At 65.5% G+C, this 16,287-nt stretch overlaps 1 protein-coding gene across 1 annotated transcript; it reads right to left on the bottom strand.

Annotated features, from left to right (window-relative positions):
• Positions 1-170: 170 nt before the first annotated feature.
• SSBP4 (single stranded DNA binding protein 4) lies at positions 171-15,814 on the bottom strand. The gene is given in 19 exon segments (XM_046672074.1): positions 171-508; positions 875-982; positions 1,115-1,143; positions 1,441-1,519; positions 1,612-1,682; positions 1,770-1,824; positions 1,922-1,957; positions 2,052-2,097; positions 2,408-2,475; positions 2,557-2,624; positions 2,796-2,865; positions 2,952-3,011; positions 3,242-3,286; positions 3,288-3,308; positions 3,754-3,843; positions 7,107-7,191; positions 7,277-7,338; positions 7,670-7,742; positions 15,412-15,814. Coding segments are annotated over 19 exon segments (1,155 nt in total). The 5' UTR covers positions 15,471-15,814; the 3' UTR covers positions 171-478.
• Positions 15,815-16,287: the final 473 nt, after the last annotated feature.

Genomic DNA, 16,287 nt, shown 5'->3' with positions numbered 1-16,287 from the left:
CTGCCTGTTTCACCTGGTTAGATTCCTACCTACCCTTCAAAACTTGTCCCAACCTTTAGGGACCTTCCCAAACCCTAGAATTCTGCCTAATCCCTGCCCTTCAAGTGAGAGCTGAGACCCCCGGGTGGAGACAGTGGCCGCAGGCCAAGGTCAAGAAACCTGAGACTAGATACCAAAAACCAAAACCGCCTTACATTTATTGATGGGGCCCACCCCCTGCTGTCCAGGGGAAAGGAGGTCCCCCAAGGAGCCCCCCCAGGCCAAAACAGAAACGGTGGGGAGGGCCGACACAGGAAAAAGTGTCTCTGAGGTCCTCGTGAGTTTAATAAAATGAGAATCCTGCGTGCGGGGCCTCCCGGCCGTCCAAGCCTTGACCGGGCTGTGACCTCAGACCCTCACCCTGCAGACCACCCGAGCCCCTGGGCTTTGGCGCTGGGCAGAAGCCGAGGCCGGCAGTGGGCACGGGGCTGCTGCCCCATCACACGCTCATGGTCATCCCGGGCGAGTACTGCGGAGAGACGAGGGGATGGCGCGCGGGGGCAGGCTCAGCTCTGGCCTAAGCTGGGACCCGCCCCCCAGGGAGAATGGGGGACGGGACAGGGCAGATGTAGGGAGGGGAGGGGACAGGTGGCGATGGGTGGGGAGGCCGCCCTGGGGCGCGGGTCCCAGGATGGGGTAGGGGGCGGGGTGGTGAGACAAGGGCGGGAGAGGGGAGAAAATAGGAGAAAAGGGGAAGGATGCCGCGGCCGCCCCCCCACCTGGCCCGCCGCGGTCACGGTCTTGCTCTGGCCCCCCGGCCGCCCCGCCGGGGCCTGCCTGCCAGGCCCCTCCGGCCCGACGCCGCCGCGGGGGGGGAGTCGACGCAGTCGCTTACGCTTTCGCTCGGGAACGGGTGCAGGAAAGTCCCGGCGGCCGCCATCTCGCCGTCGTCCCGCGGGGTGCCCGGGGCGTTGCTCAGGCCGGCCACGGCGCCGGGGGAGCTCTGGGGGGGGCCGCGGTCAGCGCCAACTCCCCGCGCCCGGGCCAGGCCCTGCCCACCGCGCGGCCCACCCGGACGAGGCCTCCCCGTTCGAGGCGCCCCGGCCCCCACCCTAGCAGGAGCGCGGCCCCTCACCTTCGGCAACCCGTCCATGTCGCCCGAGCCTGTGGACGACAGACGACGGACACGCGGCTCAGAGGCGCCTGCACCAGGCCCGCCCCCTCTCCCCCGCCCAGCCCGCTGGGGGTCCCGAGGGGAGGACCCGGATGAGGGGCAGTGCTGACGGTCGGGCGTCCCCACGGTTGAGTTACGGACCCTCCCCCCAGCACAGCCCGGGGTCCCGAGCCCCCGAGGCTCAGGGAGCGGTCCCGACGCCCCGACGGCGAACACAGGGAGGCCGCCAGGGGGCGCACGAGGCTCGCGAAGGAAAGCGGGGCGGGGGTCCCCGGCCGCCCGCTCACCCAGGGATCCGTTCACGTGGTGAGGCTCCATTGCACTCATGGCGGCCATGGGGCCCTCGGGGCCAGGGCCCAGGGGGAACTGCGGGCAGAGGAGCAGCGTGGAACTCAGGCCAGCAGCCCTCCCAGGGGTCACCGCCTCCCACGCGCGGCTCCCACCCTGACCCCACTCACGTTAGCCCTGCCGGCGCCCGGCCCGATGGGGTTCATAATGGTGTACATGTTCTCGCTGGAGTTGGTGGAGTCTGAGGAGAGGGCGTCACATGAGGGGGCGGGGCGGGAGGGCTCCTCCCAAGCACACCCCTCCCCACGCCCTGCCCAGGCCCTAGTACCTCCAGGGCTGGGCATGATGGGCGTTCCAGGGGGACCACCTCCTCCTGGGGGTCCCTGCACACGGAGGGAGACAGAAGGTAAGAAAAGCCCCTATCTGCCGCCCCACAACCCCTGCCCCCGGATCTGGTTGCCCAGCCTCGGCCACACTCACCGAGTAGCTGCCGGGGGAGGATGAGGAGTAGGGGATCTGGGGAGAGGGACAGCTGTGAGCGGTGCGCCCATTCTACCCCCCACACACCGCCGACCCATCCCAGCCTCCAGCCCCCTAGCCTGAGACTCACCGAGTTGCCACTGGGGCTGGTCCACGGGCCGCGCACTCCAGGGCCCCTAGAAGAGTCGGTGGGTGGACGCTGAAGTGAGGCCGGGAGGCACACAGCGCCCCCTGCGCCCCCCGTGCCCCCAGACAGGCCCGCAGAGCAGCAGGTTAGACTGAGAAGTGGGAACCGTGCACGGACTCCACGCCAGCCTTCAGATCCCAACCCATCACCACCGGCCTTTGGGCCCCAGTCTCCCCACCCAACAGTGGAGTAAGCAAGATCCGCGGCTGTTGGGCGGCTTCGCAGTCTGCCCCAGCATACCGGGCGTGTGAAGCTAGGGGGTCCCACGGACACACTCCCAGGGTCCCTGAGGGCCTTACATGTTCATGGTGGGCAGGCCTGGGCCGGCGAGTGAGTTGGGTGGGGGCCGCATACTACCTCCGTAGCTCTGTGAAGTGAAAGGGCCGTGAATGCAGCCCAAGAGGGGAAAGCCCCCGATGCCCCACACACACCTGGGCCCCGCCCTTACCTGGGGCCCAACGCTGGCCATGCCCCTTGGAGGCGTTACCCTCTGCACTGAGCCCATGCTCGGATGCCCTGCGGTGGGGGCAGAAAGAAGGGGACTCAGACCAGGACCACTCTCCAGTGTGGATACGCGCTGGCTGGGGGGCGGGTGGTGGTCTGCACCATGAAGCACCAGGGACGGGGTGCTTGGAGCTGGCGTCCTGATGGGTGGAGGGGATACAGCAGCTGGACTTCCCTACTCACCCTGAGCTCGCGGGGAGGGGTCCATGGCGCCAGGAATGAGGGGCTGGGAGCCGGGGAGGCCTACAGGAGGCTGAGGAGGGGGGCGTGGCAGCACTGAGTATGGGTGACCGCACTGCGGCCCGACTCCTGTCCCCCCTCCCCTCATCCCTCTCTCACCTGACTCGGCATCCGCAGGGTGGGCCGGGGGCCCCCTGGGAACCGCGGTGACATGAAGGGCTGGAAGAGGTGGGCCGGGGATCAGCACCTCCCCCCACCCGCTCATCCCCCAAAGCTACCCCGTTCCTGCTGTGCCCAGGCCGCGAGCCTGGATAGGCCCCTCCTCCAGGACCGGCCGGCAAACCGCAGCCAGCCGGCGCCAGGTGCTTGCGAGCGCAGTGGGGCGGGGGCTCGAGGGGCTGGGGGCGGGGCGTGCGTGTGCGAGGGGGCGGGGCGTCACAGGTCCTTACCTGAATATGAGGCCCCATCATGGGGGCGTTGGGGTTGTGGGGGGGGCGGCTGGGAGCCAGGGGGGCCCTAGGAGGACAGAACCACGTGGGTTGGGAGAAGCGAGGTCACCCGAAGCTCCGCTGTTTCCTGTGGCCCTGCTAAGCCTGGCCGGGGATGGGGACGCCATGGAGGCGGGAGGGTGGGCCAGCCCCTGCACTGCAGGAGGGAGTGGGGGGAAGGGGGGTGAGGGGTGGCTTACGGAATCACGGACAGGACCCGTGGCTCAGAGAGCCACGTTCGGCGGCCCCAGGCATCCTGGCATGTGCCCGCGCCCGCGCTGGCCGACCGCACAAAGACCCCGCCCTCTCCTGCACCGGGGCCCCGGCCCCACGAAGGCCCGCGAGCGCATACCCACCGCACCGACAGCCCTCCCACCCAACTCCAGCCTGCGGGCCTCAGGGCCTCTCCCAGCATGGGGCCCCACTGCCGTCACCCAGGGTCGAGGGACAGAAGGCCCCAGCCCTGACCCTACCTGGAAGAAGCCAGGAGCCATAGGGCCGGCTGCCAATGCGTCGTTGGGGGCCATGCTCCCCATCACAGGGCTGGGGGCGGCTGCAGCGCTCTGCAGGGCAAGGGAGGTCACTGGCCGAGGGCCAGGTCTGGCCACTTCCTGCCCGAGTGTACCCTCCCTCCATAAGTAGCTGGCCCCACGAGATGGAGAGTCCAGGCCATCCTACCCTCTATGCTCCATGGCAAGCCACCTGTGGGTCTCTCTAGGTGACAGAAGAGCAGCTGCCCCAGTTCCCACCTGGTTTAACAACCCTAACACTGTCTCGGATACATGGGTGGCCTTCAGCAGGGGCAGGCCCTGACACTCTCCTGGCCCCGAGACCCTGGAGGAGGCCAGGGAGTTGGGGATCCCAGGCCCCAGTGAGTCCCAAGCCTGAAGATTCTGGGGATCTGATAATGCCAACCACCAAGGACTACAGTGTACACCTCCCCCTTCTAGCACAGGCTTGTTCTTTCCACCTGAATCCAAGCTCAGACCCGTGAGACTGTGGTCCGCAACTCCGGGCCATCCCAACCACCCGTCCTCCTGGCTGGCAAGGCAGCTTAGCTGGGTCCCAGCTCTACCCATGACACCGCAAATAAACACAAAATATCAATCGCAGCTTCAAGATGAACTTCTCTCCCAGGGGGCCCCTCCTTGGAGCTGCATAGACATCAGGAGGGAGGGGAAGGAAGAGCAGGACTCTGGGTGGGGTCTCCAGGCCCCCAACCTCTCTTCAGATGGACGAGGGGAGACCAGGTGCTAGAGAGGGGAGTTCCGGTGTCTGCCAAAGGGGGAGATGCTGGTGGCAGGCCCAGAGCTGGCAGGGGCACAGGCTAACAGGCCACTTCCTCTGATCGGTTCCAAGTTCCAGGCTTGTCTGCCTTTGGGGCCCACAGGGCTGGGGGGTGGGGGGGTTTAGCCTAGTCTCCCAGGGCAGAGGGGACACATCAAAGGACAAGAAAGGGGGAGGACACTGCAGGCATTGATGGGGGGAAAGCACTTCTCTGGGGGTCCCTTGACTGGTGACTGTCTGCATTATCCCCCCCTCCCTCCCCAGGCCCCAAGAGGAAGGGGATGGTCTGAGTCACTGCTGTCCATGGGGCTGGCACAAGCCGGCACACAGGAGCACTCAGGAATTTGTGGAACTGCAGCCACTTGAGCACAGAGGGGTTAAACCCTTTGCCCACAGCCACACTGCGCTTCCTGCCCTACAGAAGTGGGGAAAAGGGCCCCTTGGCTAGGTCAGAGCAGGGCCTGTGAGACACGCCCCTCCCCCCGCGGGACTGCAGCCTGCTGCCTTCCTGCTCCTTCTCAAAGGTCAGCCTCTAAAGGACTCCGGCCCAGGCCCCGAGCTGGAGAGGTGCGGAACCTCCCCAGGCTTGACTGACAGCATTCCCAGGGCTCAGCACCCCTGCGGGGGAGGCTAAGCTGTCAGCCCCCTGCTACCTGCCGGTCCAGTGCCTCCACTTCGCCCCCTCCCCACCCACACAGCCCGATGGCCTGCAGCAGCTACTTTCGGGGCTGTCTGCCTCAGCGGCTGGAGGGGGACAGCTCTTGAGTCCTGGGTCTGTCCACCGCCCGCTGCCTACCCGATTCGGAGGGCGGGAAGGCAGCCCCTTTCGAGCCACAGCAGGCGCCAGAGCATTTCCTGGTCGGGGAGGGGGAAGGGGGGTGGCTGTACGCTGGGCTTCCGACCACGAAGTGTGGGGGCGGGAACAGATCCCAGAACTCTCGGCCCTGAAGGGTTAATCCGGGGCAGGCCCACCCTCCTAGGCTGATGGCCGGGGCTGGACTCCCCACGTCAATCATCCACCCGGAGGTGCCAGGTCCGGCCCGCGTTGCCATGACGACCGGCTGGGGCCGCTCGCGTTTCCTGGAGACGCCGAGGTCGAGCCCGGGAGCCCAGAGGAGGGCCCCGATAGCGTGGGGGAGGCGGGCAGGGCGCCCCCCGCCCCAGTTAGAGCGGCAGGACAGGATGTGCACCCGGCTTCTACCCGCGGCCACAGGGACCCTGTCCCCGAGGCACCCGGAGCCCGCTGTGCCCGCGCCGGCTCCCCGGACGCGCCCCGCTGCCATGGTAACCGGCGCGCCCCCGAGAAGCGCGCTCACGCCTAAGTGGAGACCGCATGCTCCGCCCTCCCTGGAGGCGCTCAGAGGGGCCGCTAGACACCGGCGGGGCAGCGGGAGAGGGGAAAGAGAGCCCAAAGGACACCGGAGAGGCGCAGGGAGGGCGCTGGGGCTCAACTGGGTACAGAGAGCCCACGTGAAGTCACGCGACACACCTCCAGACACCCCTGGGGCACCAGTTCTGGCAGGACCGGGACAGGCCTACGGCACACGAGCAGTGGGACCCGATGGGAGTGAACAGCAGTGTCCCCGGCTCCCATGCACGTGCAAGGAGCGTGCGTGGGGCATCTTCAGGGACATGGCAAACCCCCACCTCTCGCGGGCTGCAGCCTGGCCCTGCAGAGGCCTCCTCTCTCGTGCGGGGAGCGGGGAGCGGGGAGCAGGGGCGCCTCCACTGGGAGGTGGTGCATGGTGTACAACCCTGGCCAATCGCAGAGAGAGGTGGGGATGAGGGAGCACTGAAGGGCGGAGCGTTCGGGATGCGCGAAGGGGCCAGCTGTAGGAGCGGGTACACAAGGGGCGGGTAACTCCCCTTGAGCTGCTCCACCCCTGGACGTCAGCTGAACCGAAGCTTCCCCCTTGAGCCCACAGCCTGGAGCCCCCAAGCCCTCCCCGGCCTGCCCAAGACCTGAGGGGCCAGGTGGCCAAGGCCCACAGGCCAGGGCAAAGAGGGTAAAGGCAGGGCTGCCATCTGCTCCTCCAGGACAAGATGTGGCACCCCGTTCACGTTATCCCCCCCCCCCCCCCAGGCTCCTCTTCAGACAGGCCTCACCCCCACTCAAGGCAGAGGGAAACTGAGGCCAAAGCAATTGAGTCAGCGGCCCCAGTGGCTGAGAAGGTCAGGAAGAGTGTTCAGCGCTGGGCCTACTGCTGGGGAGGCTGGCCTTTAGCCACCCCTGGCACTCCACCTGGGCAGGCTCAGAAAGGCTGCGCTGGGAGGGGACAGGCAGTGGGGCCGGAGCTGCGGCCCTGTCTACTCTGGCTCACTGGGGCAGCACATGAGGGGAGGAGAGAAGGGCTGGCCTTGCAAAGGTGTGGGGGCTGTGGGGACCCTCAGTAGCTGGATGCAGTAGAAGGAGCCTCCCCAACCTGGTAAGTGACCATGGGCCAAGTGGAGGGCAAAGGGACCGCCCAAAAGTGGCTGAGACCCAAGGTGGAACCCCAAGGCTCGCCCACACCCTGCCCACGCTGCACCCTGGACTCACGTAGTCCTGGAAGGCCTTGGCCTCACTCGAGTGCTCGCAAGCCTCTCTGCGGTCGGGCGCGGCACAGTACAAGTCCCAGAACACGCTGTGGGCGGCAAGGGGTCGATGGTTTCCCCAGGCACCCTCACCCGGCCCCCTCCATGGCCCGCCCACGCCAACCCCACACGCACCACCACCAGGAATGCAGGAAGCCTGGGGGCTCCCCCAGTGTGATGTTCTTCTCCCATCGGATCTGCAGGGAGAGGAAAGGCAGGTGAGGGCCGGCTGCCCAGTCCTGCCTGACACCCTCCCCACCAAGGCAGCCCCCGGCCAGCACGGTGCCCAGGGACACGGGGCAGGGGACCAGTGGACCAGAGCTGGGAGCAGGTGCGACCAGGTGAGAGGAGGGGCAGAGGAGTGGGTGGCAGACCCGCAGATGGATGGACAGACGCCTGGATACCAGCCTGTGGGCCCTGAGCTGCCCCAGCCCTCAGTTCCCACCCAACACCCCAATGGAGCCCCAAGGGAAACAGGGTAGGGAGGCCCCTGGCTATGGGTGGCGAAGAAGGGCTGGGCCGACTTACCTCGGACAGAAAAGTCTGGGCTGACTTCTGGGCACCGACATGCAGCAGGTACTCATACACGTACAGCGCCAACCTGCAGGTGGGTGGGCGGGCCAGGTGGGGGCTGGTTCTCAGGAGGCCTGGGGCCAGCCCTGAAGCCCCTCCCCTCGGGTGGGCAGGTAGAAAGGACAGGCAGGGGCCCACAGTGAGCCCCTCATCACACCCACCCCCAGCCTCACTTGCTGCCCCCAGCCGGTCCCCCAATACCCCCTCATCTCTCCCACCCCTCACAGGAGGTGGCCTCCTCACCAGTTGCTCCACCTGATCAACTCCTACACATCCATCAACACCCAGCCTGCAGGCCCCTCCTCTAGGCAGCACTCCTAGCAGTCCTGGACCCCCTAATTCCAAGCTAAATTCTGCTTAGTTCAACACCCCATCATGGACCAAGTTCTGGGCCATCCTGCCGATGCCCAGACCCCAGAGCAGCCTTGGGCCCAGGGAGGTCTACCCAGGGACAGGGCTCCTGGGCATCGTTCCAGGCAGTGCATTGGGTGGGGTCTCCCCAAGGGCACCCTGGACTGTGTGGCCAGGGCCCAGTACCTCACTCACTCCCAGCCTTGCCTGCTGAGGAAGGAAAAGGGCCCTCTGCCCTTTCCAGGTGTCCCTGGATCCCATCCTCTTCCTTGGGATCAGTGCCCATCCACCAGGAGTGGCCAGGACCTCTCCATGTCAGCCGCCCAAGGGAAGTCTGGGCAAGCGGGGGGTGGGTGAGCAGAGGCAGGGCCAGCAGTGCCACTTGGGAGCGACAGCACCACCTCGCCCAAAGGCCCTCTGTGCCTGGTACCCCTGGACACGCCACTTCGGCCACTGCCCATCCCAAGAGCACGGGCCACCCTCCAACCAGCAGTGCCCTCCGCAGCCACACAGGGAGGCTGGCCTGTGTATACCACTTTCCAGGCCTCTCCATCCTTGATCTCCTCCCCCCGTTGGTCTTCCACACAGGCCAGCAGATGGACAACTCCCTGCCACCCTGGCTCAACCATTCCCCAGCCATCCACTCCACAGTACCAGCCCCTCTGGGCACCCCTGGGTCTTCCTGCTGCCCAGCCAAGGTCAGGTGGGCTGGAGAGGGGTCTGCATCCAGGACTGGGGGCTCCCCGAGGACAAGCCTGAGGCTGTGCCTCCACTAAAGGCCCTGGAGGCCCTTCCAGACGCCTCAGCACTCAGCTGGCTGCCCTGCCCTGGCTGCAGGCCCATCCTAAAATAACCCTGCTTTGACTCACGCTGCTGCCCTCTCCCTCCCTTCCCCCGAGGGGCGGCCCCACCCGCACATCCCAGCCCCCATCAGACCACCCCCCAGCGCCCAGCTAGACCTCACCAGGGCACTCCCCACCCCACGCCCCAGCTTCTGCCCTAGCCCTGGGTCCTCTCCTTACTTCATCCATCCATCCATCCATGCTTTCATTCATTCATTCCACATCCCCCAGGGCCCCTTTGTGCAGTGAGCAGAATAGACTCCTGTCCCCCTACAGCCACTGCTCATGGGGAGAGACACAAAGAAGGTCATTACATCGCGGGATGGAAAGCAGCGTGTGCTACGGAAGGACAAGGGGCCGTGGGGCTGGGGGAGGCAGCCATCTCAGGACTATGCGTGTCTATGCTCACACCGCTCCACTTGAGCTGTGACGGCCACCCGAGGGACAGGGACAGGGCACAGAGGGGGAGGAGCTGGGGTGATCACGCAGTTCTGAGCGTGGCTTCCCCCAAGACTGGCCACATCATCACCCCCCCTCGGCAGCACCTCCACCCAGGACCTCCGATCCTGACAGTGCACCACCCAGCAGTCTCCAGTCACCAGCATCTGCACTTCTCCAGCCCAGTCGGCCCCCCAGACCCCTGGCCCCTAGGCTCACCTGTCCAACCCACTCCTGTGACCACTTTCCTTTCTAGAAGCTTCCTGAGCCTTCACAAGTGGCCTGCGTCCACCAAACCCACGTCCATCGGTGCATGAATGTGAACAGCCAAGGGGCCAGAGCAGACCCAGCCAACCCAGGCCTGCACACCACCTCAGCCTCTGGGCGAGGGGAGAGGCTGAGAGGGGGCTGGCGGGCCCCCGCCCCCTTGGGGCGCATGGAGCAGGAAAGGCTGGGGCCGCTGAGAGGCCTGGAGACAGGGAGCAAGTTGGAGTGGGAGGATCCAGGTGGGCTGCCCCAGGAGGGGAGGACACCCGGCAGGGAGGGCATTCTGGACCCTGCCAGGGGCAGAAGGTGCTCCTCAGGGCTCAGGGAGCCTCCTGAAGAACAGGCCCTTGGATCCCACCATGTCTCCCAATGCTCGACGCTGCCAGCCCAGCAGGTCCGTCTCCATCTCCCTTGCCCTTGACTGTTAGGTGGTGGCGTGTGACCCAGGACGCAGGTCCGGGAGCCAGCCCTGCCCACGCTTCTCCCGCTCCGCCGTCTAGCCCGGCCCAGCTCTGCTCTGGGCCCTCTCCTCTCCAGCTCTGATGACATCCTCATGCAGCTGCCCACAGGGTCCTCAGCGTGGCCTCCCAGAACTCTGGGTCCACCATCCATGTGACAGGGAAAGGCCCTGCCTTGACGTGCGCCCCCCCCAGCTTCCTCCTCCCCACCCGTCCTTCGCCCCCCAAATGACCCGACCTTGACTCTCACAGGTGTGTGCAGGCGTGTGGATCCACCAGCTGTCCCGAGATCACAGCACTTACTGAAAGTAGGGAAACTTCAGGAGCAAGCTCCCTGTGGACGGAGAGCCCTCTCCCCTGCCCCCATGGCACACCTGCTCCAAGCTCACCACCTCTTGCCTGGGTCCGGACAGGGCCCCTCCAGGGGCTGCTCTCTTCCTAGCCCCTAGAGTCTACATCCCCACTCCCCACAGCACTCCTTGCTCACACCCTCCAGGGTCCCCCCCACACTGGCCACCCTCCACCCCAGGACCTTTGCACAGGCTGTTCCCCAGCCTGGGGCATATCTGCCCAGAGACCCTCATGGCTCTATGTCACCTTCAGAGGCTTCGCTGCCACATCCAACCCTCGTTCTGCCCTATCATCTTACTTATCTCTATCTGACGTGCATCTCTGCTCTCTGCCTGCAGCCCCCACTGGAATGTAGCTGTGGGAGGCCAGGAACTCTCCTTGCAACAGAGCCGGGCATCCTGGCCTCCCCGCACCCCCGCCGCCCGGGATGAACAAACCAATGCCCAGCCCCCACCCCTGGGGACGTCAGAGAATTAACCGAGGTGGTCTAGTCAGCGCTCATCATTTCCATGTGAAGGATTTGGGATTTCATCCCAAGAGCAAAGAGAAGCTAGAAAAGGTTTTCAGGTTGCTGATTTCTCTTAATGTTGTACTTTAATTTTTGCCAGGATCAAGTCTCAGGAAAGAACTGTGAGCTGTTTTTTTTTTAATTTTCAGTGAAGCCTTGTGAAGCCTGGACGTTTGGCGTGGTGGTTTGGGGACCTGCAGGGCCCTCCCTCATGGAAGGCATCCGCTTGGGATGCCACTGGGCTCTGCATCCGCATCGCCTCCAAATCCTGGCGTCACCCCTGCCCCCGCCCGGGGGTGACCTACCGAACAAAGAGCCTGCCCATCGGAGGGGCTCCCACAAGAGGGCAGGGGTGGAAGGGAGCGTGCGGCAGCCCCAGGGAGGCCTTCCCTCCAGAAGGAATGTGTGACCTGGAGGATCCGGGCTGCTCGCGGCGAGAAGCACACACGGAGTGCGCAGGAACAGGTGACACAATGAGATGTCAGAGCCTCCTGGACTCCAATGTGGCACTCCACCTTCATTATCGAGAAGTACCATGACTACCAAGAGTTACGGTAACAAGTGCTCCCTGCCCGCACCCTCCTCCCCCTTAAAGCCCCTGGAGCAATGCTGCTGGGGCTGGAGCCACCCCCACTCACCTCTACCCCTACTCACCTCTACTCAGGGCCTCGCAGCAGCCCTCGCCTCGGTCTAATCCATCACCAGATCCCAGTGATGCCCCAAAGGGACTCGCCAACTCCCACATTTCCCCCTCCCCTCTGCCACCCTCCTCGATGGCCTCCGGCAGCCTCCATGCTTTCCTCCCACAGCCCCTCTCCCACCTGGCGGCCTGAGTGATGACCCCACTCTCAAGCTCCACCCTGGCCTCTGGGTAGGTCCTCCTCCTCCGGGCTCCTCCCAGAGCGGCCCCTCCTCAAGCCCTTCCCTGGGGCTCCCCTGTGCCCAGCAGCTCCGCTCAGCCTCCAGGACTCAGTGTGGGGATGCCTTCTCAGGAACCGCTTACCCGCGTGCCCTGAACAAGGAGGCCATGGCCACACCTGCAAGCCCAGCCAGGGACGGCCGGACACGTCCACTGCCTCGCCTACTGGGCTAGTGAACACTCCACCCTACCGGGGGCAGCGTGCTCTCTCACACCAGTCCTGGGGGAGCATGAGGCGCTGTGCCCCAGGCGCAGCCGTCACTCATGGCACAGCTCTCAACCCACCACGCAGCCCTCATGGTGTTCCAGGGTGCACACACACAGCAAACGGCCAGACCTCGCCCCAAGTCCAGGACGGAAGCCTCTGGGGCCAAAGAGGGAGGGATACAAAGGGACAAAGGGGCCTTCAACTGCCCCAGTCACCTTCGTCCCCTTATTAAAAAAAACCGGAAACCAAGGACCACACACAAGCGCTCCTGGGCTCCTCTGAGGTTGGGAGTGTTTATCGTTTACAGAAGGAGAGACTGTGTCTTCCCGCGGGCAGCCCACCGGACCTCAGCCTCCCTCTCGCCTGCCCTGCCGCCTCATCGCTGACCTCCCCTGTGGGCTCTGCAGTCACCAGTGCTCGCTGCCAGCCCCCAAGGGCAGGGACCCAGCAAGCGCTGGATGTGTTTCTGGGGTAGGCTGGCCCAGACCTAATGTTAAGATGGAGAGCCACACAGGACTCAGGACAGGGGCCCAAAGGAAGGAGACGAAGGGCAGGAGGAGGCAGAAGCGGGGGAGGAAGATGCAATCCCGGAGAGTCGGGGACCTGAGCAGGGTAACCCCCTCTCCCCATCTCACAGAGAAGGAAACCGAGGCCAGAGACAGGAAGTGGCTCGGTGGGTGGCTGTCTGTGCAGGGGCACCATGGGCAGCCTCTCACCCAGTCCTCAGGAGAATCCTGCTTGTCCACGTTTCAGATGAGGAAACTGAGGCTCAGAGCACCCAGCCGTCCCTCCAGCGTCTCGGCCCCCATGGTTCTGAGAGCTCTCCCATGCCCCAGAACCTGAGACCTCAGCACGGGGCTTCTGCTCCAGGGCCAAGCCTCCCGATCAGGGAAATGGGGGATGTGAGCATCTGGTGTTTTCCAAACTTTCGGCAGCAGCAGAACCCCATCTCCAAACCAACAGTTATACAGACCCTCTACGAGGAACAGATGCGCGCAGGAAGGCTTCGGCCAAAAACGGGACCGGAGAACAGAGGGCGTGATGGAAACTCGGCCTCCACGTGAGGGGTCTGCAGACCCAGCACCCTCTGAGAAGCTCTGCCGAGCAGGCTAGGGAAAGGGGCCGATGGGGGAAGGGGCCAGGGATTCCGATAACCCTCTCTTCCAGCCCTGACCAAGAGCTGAGGCCAAGTTCAAAGAATCAGAATTTCTCCAAACTCAATTCCAGACACCCCCCGGCCCCTGTCCATGGCTCACACCTATTATTCCCTCCCTTCTCTTATCTCCATGACCACCACCTGAACTGCCATCATCCGCTCTCTCCCCCAGTAACTGTGCCCACCTCCCCCAGGCCCTCCTAGCCCTCTACTCCCAACCCCCATAAGCCCCGCGCCACACAGGAGCTGGAGTGCCCTTTCCCTTCTCCGATCTGGGGCTCCAGGTCTCCAGCCCCAGCTCCTTGGCCTGGCCTCACCCCAGGGCCTTTGCACTTGCTGTGCCCTCAGCTGCCTGCTCTTCCTCCAGGTCTCTGTACACCTGACATCCCCTCACACTTCACCGTCACCCAATCTCCCACTCTCCCACTTTGCTTTCTTCACATGACATCCCAAGAGCGTCCCGTTGGCTTGCTGGATGACTCGACACCTCCCTCCCTGCTGGGATGTGGGCTTCTTCAGGGCTGCAGCCTGCCTAACAGGACATCCGCACCCCAGGACACAGCCTACCACGTCTGCTGAACAAGTGAACAATTCCCACTGAGAGAGTGGTAGCCCGCAGACCCAGCAGCCAGGGCACAAGGATGGCCAGGCACATGCAAGGATCCCCAGGGATGGGGTGGCCATGCCAGATACTCCCTGCTTCCAACCTGGACAGGAGTTAGTGCCGGTTTTTAAAAGTCTTCCTGCTTAATGGTGCTGGGGAATGGGGCCCAACCTCATAACCTTGCGGGTGGACAAAAATGGGCTGGAGGAACAGTCATCTGCCTAGTACCTTCCGGCCACAAGGATCTCTTCTCTAAGATGACCGCGAGGCTGGGTAGAGAATGGACACACGACCTTGTGGAGCAGAGCCAGGGCTCCTGCTGTCAGCCCAGACAGAAGAGGCGGGACAGCAGAGGGGGGCACTCAGCCCACGTCCAGGGCTCCTTTCACTGCCCAGAAGTTCACGTCCTCACCCCCGTCCTGGCCCTCAAGGGAGGTCATCATGGGACCTCTCCCCGATGACCCAGGCTCCTCTCTGCTCCAGCAGCCGGTTTCCCACCCCAGGCCACCCGACGTGGCTCGACTTCTAGGATCCTGCGAATCAACCACTGCTATCAGCCATCGGAAGCCTTGCCTGTGGCAGGCCTTTCTCCCTCGGCACCAACAATACTGCAAGCCCTTCGCTGCCCTTGCTGTGGGACGCTCACAGCTCCAAGCACCTTTCAAATGCTCCTCAAAGCTAAGAGATGGCGCTGTTATGTCTGCTCTCCTCAGGAAAGGTAAGCGAGCCTAGGAGACGGGGCCCCCTCCCCCAAAGCCAAGGAGCAGGGAAGAGGCAGTGCCGCAAGGCAAGCGGGGCGGCCGGGTTTCAGGCTGCCGACTCGGCTTGGAGCGCCGCCGGCTCTGGGAACTAGGTACCTGTGCCCCCGGCGGCCGGAGAGCATCAGCCGCCCCCCGCCAGCGCCAGGCCCAGAGCAAGTGGGGGCCCCGCCCCGCTCCCCGCTGCCCCGGCCGGCGGGACAGGTGGCCTCGCGAGGGTGGGGCCGGCGTCCCTCAGGCCCTCCTCTCCCCTCTCTAGCTCTTCCCCAGGCGCAGGGGTCCCCCGAGGCTCCAGGCTCGCCGGCCTGGGAAACTTCCCTGGAGAACGCGGAGAACCGCGGGGACCACGACCGTCGGGGAGGTCTCGCGACCCTCGAGTCCCCTCGGATCTCGCGCGCCCCCTGAAATCTCGCGCCCTCGAGTCTCGCGCGCCCCCGCAAATCTCGCGACCCTCGAGCCGCTCAGGTCTCTCACGCCGCCCGAGTCTCGCGCGCCCCTCAAATCTCGCGCCCCTTGAACACAACCTCTCGGGTCTCGCGCGCCCCCTCGAGCCTCACGACTCCTTGCGCCCCTCACACCCTGTGACTCTCGTGCGCCCCCTCAAATGTCGCGCCCCCTTAAGCCCCTCACGCCCCTCGGTTCGAGCGCGCTCCCACATACCTCGCGCCCCTCGGGTCTCGCGCGCCCCCGCAAATCTCGCGACCCCTCGAGCGCGCTCGGGCACCGCGCGTCCTGCACCCCGCACCCACGTGCCCGGCGCGGTGCCCGCCGGCGTTGGGACCCACGGAAGCCGCGCGGCCGCCGAGCCCCGCCCCCGACCCGGGCCCCCCGACTCACTTCTCGCGGGCCTGGCTGTCGGAGGGCACAGCCGAGCCCTTGCCCCCCTTGGCGTACATGCTGCTCCGCGCCGCCGCCGCCGCCGGGGCCCACACCTGTCAGGCGGCGCCGCGGGCCGCGCTCGCGGTCGCCATAGCTACCCCGCGCCCCGGGCCTCACCGCCCCGAGCCCCGCTCGGGCGCCGCGGGCATCGTCCGCGCGGGGGAGCTCCAGACGGCCGAGGCGGCGGCGGCGGCAGCTCCAGCTTCGGCTCCGGCCGCGGGTTTTATTTTCTTCCTCTCTTTCCTCTGCGCGGGCTGTTCCGGGAAGCGCGCGCCCCCTCCTCCCGCCGCGCGCGCCCCCGCCCGCCGCCTCCCCGCCGCCCGCGGGCGCCGCTCTTAAAGGGGCGATGGCGGGCGCGCGGGTGGGTCCCGCCGCCGGGATCGTGGGCCGGGCGCGCACGCGCAGTGCTCCCGCGGGGGAGGCGGTGCGGGGACGGGTACATACACGCAGGGCACGAGTGGGGATGGCCACCAGGGTCACACAGCGGGACACAGCTGATCACGGCCACACACACACGCCCCAGATAGGACCAGCCACCTAAATGGTGCACCCAGGAACACAGCCACACACTTCGTTGCAGCTACACCTCAGGCACAGGACTCTGCACACATAAGTCCGCCCAGCTACTGGAACCACTGTGACAATTCCATAAAGCTACAGGCAGTCACACTGGGTGTATCACTCCGCAGAGCTACCCACACACAGCACGGGTGGAACCGCCACACACACAGCTGGAGCGGGGACACGTTGTCATACACAGGATACACAGCTCAAATAGTGGCTGTCACAGCAAAACCCACAGACCACCACTGGCAGCGGCACAGAGCCGCACAG

Source organism: Equus quagga, chromosome 9, assembly GCF_021613505.1.
Source record: "Equus quagga isolate Etosha38 chromosome 9, UCLA_HA_Equagga_1.0, whole genome shotgun sequence".
In the NCBI taxonomy this organism is placed as follows: Eukaryota; Metazoa; Chordata; class Mammalia; order Perissodactyla; family Equidae; genus Equus; species Equus quagga.
The sequence above is the reverse complement of the archived record's forward strand: the minus strand, read 5'-3'. Positions and strand labels throughout refer to the sequence as shown.